Source organism: Oncorhynchus keta, chromosome 10 (assembly GCF_023373465.1).
Source record: "Oncorhynchus keta strain PuntledgeMale-10-30-2019 chromosome 10, Oket_V2, whole genome shotgun sequence".
Taxonomy (NCBI): domain Eukaryota; kingdom Metazoa; phylum Chordata; class Actinopteri; order Salmoniformes; family Salmonidae; genus Oncorhynchus; species Oncorhynchus keta.
The window spans coordinates 78,280,165-78,286,164 of record NC_068430.1 but is presented as its reverse complement, the minus strand read 5'-3'; the positions used below and the strand labels follow the sequence as shown (position 1 = coordinate 78,286,164).

Sequence of the window (6,000 nt, the reverse complement as noted above, 5' to 3'; positions counted from 1 at the left end):
CTTTAGTATCTCTAAAAGGTTATACTTTAGTATCTCTCAAAGGTTATACTTTAGTATCTCTCAAAGGTTATACTTTAGTATCTCTAAAAGGTTATACTTTAGTATCTCTCAAAGGTTATACTTTAGTATCTCTAAAAGGTTATACTTTAGTATCTCTAAAAGGTTATACTTTAGTATCTCTCAAAGGTTATGTGATTAACTGGATAATAATGGGCTATACTTTAGTATCTCTAAAAGGTTATACTTTAGTATCTCTAAAAGGTTATGTGATTAACTGGATAATAATGGGATATACTTTAGTATCTCTAAAAGGTTATACTTTAGTATCTCTCAAAGGTTATGTGATTAACTGGATAATAATGGGCTATACTTTAGTATCTCTAAAAGGTTATGTGATTAACTGTTTGAACTCAATGAAGGGTTGCACATTTTCGGTAACTTTCACAAAATGTTCCTGAAATCCCAGTTGGAAGTTTCCTGGAATCAGGAGGGAATAAACAGAGAATCTGGGAATCATCCAACCAGGATTTCTGGAAAACCTGGGAATGTTGCAACCCTAAACTCAAGCTACTTTGGAGTTGATATTTATTGGATTAGATGTATCATGTATGAGTGCTATTCTACTTCATATTTATTAGGTGGATCATGTATGAGTGCTATTACGACAGGAAAGTGATTCTTTGGAAATTGTCAATATATTTAGCTCTTTTTATGGTGCTGATTGCATGTCTGTAGTACATTATAATTGTGTTGACTAATAGAAAGATGTATGTTTCAATGGTTTATATTAGATTTCTCCACTGAAAAGTACAAGTGCAGCATAACCACTAGGTAAACATCAGACAAGCAAATACACACACAAATATGTTAAAACATTTAATTTCGTATAAAGTATACAAACAAAACAACTTAAAAACAATAAGAGACATTCAAATAACGTACTGTTCCAGTGGTTGATCTTCTAAGACCATTTCCTGTTTGAACGAACCAATCAGATTGCCCGATACTAAGAAGTGGATTCTTCCTACAGAGTCAGTAAACAGAGGATGCATCCAAAAAGGTACCTATTCCCTACATAGTGCACTACGTACGACCAGCGCCCTATAAAGTTGTGCACTATGTAGGGAAGAGTGCCATTTCAGAAGCAGTGTGTTGACCACCAATTAACATAAAAACATATCATTTTATATCAGAAACGGAAAGAAATAACCTATTTGTTCACAGTTGGTATGAAAGGACTGTTTGACAAAATACCTGTTTATACAATAAAAACATCTAAAGTAAAAAAAAAAAATACAACTATTTACAATAAAAAAAATACCAATCCTATATTTCACAGAAGTCACCCTGCTTAACAATGCCACTGGTTTAATCCTTTGTGCAACGTTGGCAGCTTGTTGGCATTTGTTATGTTCCCTATTCAGTTCTGTGTCCCTACAAGCACACCGTATCCCAGTCTCGTTTCCTCACCTCTTCACCCCTACATCCTCTCTCATGACCAGGCCTTCCAATCCAAGTTGAAAAAAGGACAAAGATCCTTTTGGCTGAAAGTATTGAACGTCGATAAACCATTGTTTTGTGACAGTGGCTTCATTTACATGAAGAATAAACAGTAAGGTTTGGCCTGGCCATAGTAAGATCCTATAAAGACAGTGGTCTTTTCCTATGTAGCCTAGTTACAGTAAGGTGGAGCCTATGGCCTGGCCATAGTAAGATCCTATAAAGACAGTGGTCTTTTCCTATGTAGCCTAGTTACAGTAAGGTGGAGCCTATGGCCTGGCCATAGTAAGATCCTATAAAGACAGTGGTCTTTTCCTATGTAGCCTAGTTACAGTAAGGTGGAGCCTATGGCCTGGCCATAGTAAGATCCTATAAAGACAGTGGTCTTTTCCTATGTAGCCTAGTTACAGTAAGGTGGAGCCTATGGCCTGGCCATAGTAAGATCCTATAAAGTGGTCTTTCCCTATGAGGTGTAGTCTGTTATTGGAAGAGGGAAAGCCTGCTTTGTCCCATTCCCAATCCTATTCCCAATCCTTATAAGGACCAGCTTCCTGGGAAAGAGTGGATCCTATCAGATTCACGTTTTGGCGTCTGTGGGATTTGTTATTGTAAAGAAGTAAATTCCTTTATAGTCCCAACTCAGCTTCCTGGGAAAGAGGACATCCTATGAGAATAGTTTTCCAGTTGAAGAATCCCTTAACAACTCTTCCCAGAGGCAGCAGAGGAGAGCTACATCCAGGTTGGTCCATTCAGGACATATTCTGAGATATTCCCTCCAATGAGAAGGGAGAGAATGCCCTTTCAGTAGTTGGAATGCTAACAGTTGGAATCCTGGGAAGAGGACAGAAGATAATGGTCAGAAATGTGAGCCAGGACAAATTGGGAACAAAGGAATGCATGCAGCCATATACACACACTCTCCTCCTTCAGGTACAGACTCTCTCTCTCACACACACACCTGACTGGCCTGACTGGTGAGTCTGCGAGGGGAGAGGGGTCGTTTCTGCTGGTGGATGGCCTGGAGACGAGTGATCAGGAACTTCTTATCCTCCCCCTCCTAGAGACACAATGACACAGGTCACCAGGGAACAACCATGTAGCTGGTCATTATCACCTTATACACAGTGTTAGAACACTCCATTATCACCTTATACACAGTGTTAGAACACTCCATTATCACCTTATACACAGTGTTAGAACACTCCATTATCACCTTATACACAGTGTTAGAACACACCATTATAACCTTATGCACAGTGTTAGAACACTCCATTATCACCTTATACACAGTGTTAGAACACTCCATTATCACATTATACACAGTGTTAGAACACTCCATTATCACCTTATACACAGTGTTAGAACACTCCATTATCACCTTATACACAGTGTTAGAACACTCCATTATCACCTTATACACAGTGTTAGAACACTCCATTATCACATTATACACAGTGTTATACACAGTGTTAGAACACTACATTATCACATTATACACAGTGTTATACACAGTGTTAGAACACTCCATTATCACCTTATACACAGTGTTAGAACACTACATTATCACCTTATACACAGTGTTATACACAGTGTTAGAACACTACATTATCACATTATACACAGTGTTATACACAGTGTTAGAACACACCATTATCACCTTATGCACAGTGTTAGAACACTCCATTATCACCTTATGCACAGTGTTAGAACACTCCATTATCACCTTATACACAGTGTTAGAACACTCCATTATCACCTTATACACAGTGTTGGAACACTCCATTATCACCTTATACACAGTGTTAGAACACTCCATTATCACCTTATACACAGTGTTACAACACTACATTATCACCTTATACAGTGTTAGAACACTCCATTATCACATTATAAACATTGTTAGAACACACCATTATCACCTTATGCACAATGTTAGAACACTCCATTATTACATTATACACAGTATTAGAACGCTCCGTGACAAGTTAAGTGGTTGTATACACAGTGTTGAACGTATTTTCTACATTTTCTACATTGACATTTGAGTCATTTAGCAGACACTCTGATCCAGAGACTTACAGTTAGTGAGTCATTTAGCAGACACTCTGATCCAGAGAGACTTACAGTTAGTGAGTCATTTAGCAGACACTCTGATCCAGAGAGACTTACAGTTAGTGAGTCATTTAGCAGACACTCTGATCCAGAGAGACTTACAGTTAGTGAGTCATTTAGCAGACACTCTGATCCAGAGAGACTTACAGTTAGTGAGTCATTTAGCAGACACTCTGATCCAGAGAGACTTACAGTTAGTGAGTCATTTAGCAGACACTCTGATCCAGAGACTTACAGTTAGTGAGTCATTTAGCAGACACTCTGATCCAGAGAGACTTACAGTTAGTGAGTCATTTAGCAGACACTCTGATCCAGAGAGACTTACAGTTAGTGAGTCATTTAGCAGACACTCTGATCCAGAGACTTACAGTTAGTGAGTCATTTAGCAGACACTCTGATCCAGAGTCATTTAGCAGACACTCTGATGCAGAGACTTACAGTTAGTGAGTCATTTAGCAGACACTCTGATGCAGAGAGACTTACAGTTAGTGAGTCATTTAGCAGACACTCTGATCCAGAGTCATTTAGCAGACACTCTGATCCAGAGTCATTTAGCAGACACTCTGATCCAGAGACTTACAGTTAGTGAGTCATTTAGCAGACACTCTGATCCAGAGAGATTTACAGTTAGTGCATTCATCTTATGATAGCTAGGTGAGACAACCACATCACAGTCATAGTAAGTACATTTTGTCTCAATAAAGTAGTTATCAGCGAAGCCAGACGTGGTCAGGTGGGAAAAGGGATTATTTAAGATCCTCTTTGCAGAGGAAGGGTTTCAGATGTTTTCTACAGGTTCATATTTACTACAGTGTTATTATGACAGTTCTGTAATAAAAGGAGGTGAACGTTTTCTATCTGGATAACACTGTTATGAAGGGTTAAGTCACACTGTTATGAAGGGTTAAGTCACACTGTTATGAAGGGTTGAGTCACACTGTTATGAAGGGTTAAGTCACACTGTTATGAAGGGTTGAGTCACACTGTTATGAAGGGTTAAGTCACACTGTTATGAAGGGTTGAGTCACACTGTTATGAAGGGTTAAGTCACACTGTTATGAAGGGTTAAGTCACACTGTTATGAAGGGTTGAGTCACACTGTTATGAAGGGTTAAGTCACACTGTTATGAAGGGTTAAGTCACACTGTTATGAAGGGTTGAGTCACACTGTTATGAAGGGTTAAGTCACACTGTTATGAAGGGTTAAGTCACACTGTTATGAAGGGTTAAGTCACACTGTTATGAAGGGTTGAGTCACACTGTTATGAAGGGTTAAGTCACACTTATGAAGGGTTAAGTCACACTTATGAAGGGTTAAGTCACACTTATGAAGGGTTAAGTCACACTGTTATAAAGGGTTAAGTCACACTGTTATAAAGGGTTAAGTCACACTGTTATGAAGGGTTAAGTCACACTTATGAAGGGTTAAGTCACACTTATGAAGGGTTAAGTCACACTGTTATGAAGGGTTAAGTCACACTGTTATGAAGGGTTAAGTCACACTTATGAAGGGTTAAGTCACACTGTTATGAAGGGTTAAGTCACACTTATGAAGGGTTAAGTCACACTTATGAAGGGTTAAGTCACACTTATGAAGGGTTAAGTCACACTGTTATGAAGGGTTAAGTCACACTTATGAAGGGTTAACTCACTTATGAAGGGTTAAGTCACACTGTTATGAAGGGTTAAGTCACACTGTTATGAAGGGTTAAGTCACACTGTTATGAAGGGTTAAGTCACACTGTTATGAAGGGTTAAGTCACACTGTTATAAAGGGTTAAGTCACATTAGTATTGTATAAGAGAGTTGAGAGACGTTACGTTTTCTATTTGCTCCTGCAGCAGACTGATAATCTTCCTCTGTCCATCCACCACCTGGGTGTTGAAGTAAATCACTATCCTGAGAGACACAGAGAGACAGTATGAAAACACACAACCTTCTCTTTTACAGAGATACTGACAGAAATGATCAAAGCAACCTGAAGGAACTTAGTTTGTGTCAAATCCCTCAAGCTATCATCCTAACAGAGTTTCTCCACCATGTAGCTGTGAGCTCGCTCAGTCAGTCAGTCAGACAGACTCTCTCTATGTGTGTCTTTACACCGGTCTGTCTGTCTGTCTGTCTGTCTGTCTGTCTGTCTGTCTGTCTGTCTGTGTGTGTGTGCAACTCACAGGAAGATCCCAGCAGCGAGGAACAGAAACAGAGGGTTCTCCACTATGTAGCTGTGAGCCCAGGCTAACCAGGCCAGGTTAGGGTTGTGTGTCTCCAGCTCCTTCACCCACAGCTTCCCTGACTGGAACATAGTGGACAGGCTGCGGAACGGACCGCATGACTCAGACGGACGGATACTGGAGGGAGAGAGATTGATATACTACGTTATCTATGTGG

At 39.5% G+C, this 6,000-nt stretch overlaps 1 protein-coding gene and 1 long non-coding RNA gene across 2 annotated transcripts in view; one reads left to right on the top strand and one right to left on the bottom strand.

The window, feature by feature from the left end:
• On the top strand, positions 1–316 carry LOC127932664 (uncharacterized). Its single transcript, XR_008146309.1, has 3 exons — positions 1–18; positions 67–138; positions 262–316. It is a non-coding gene; the product is annotated as an uncharacterized LOC127932664 (long non-coding RNA).
• A 547-nt stretch (positions 317–863) lies between these two features.
• LOC127931943 (transmembrane channel-like protein 6) overlaps positions 864–6,000 on the bottom strand; it is a 41,792-nt gene continuing 36,655 nt past the window's right edge. The window contains 4 exon segments of the mRNA XM_052526097.1: positions 864–2,331; positions 2,459–2,557; positions 5,433–5,511; positions 5,784–5,960. Of these exon segments, the coding sequence (XP_052382057.1) occupies positions 2,317–2,331; positions 2,459–2,557; positions 5,433–5,511; positions 5,784–5,960 (370 nt within the window). The 3' untranslated portion in view covers positions 864–2,316.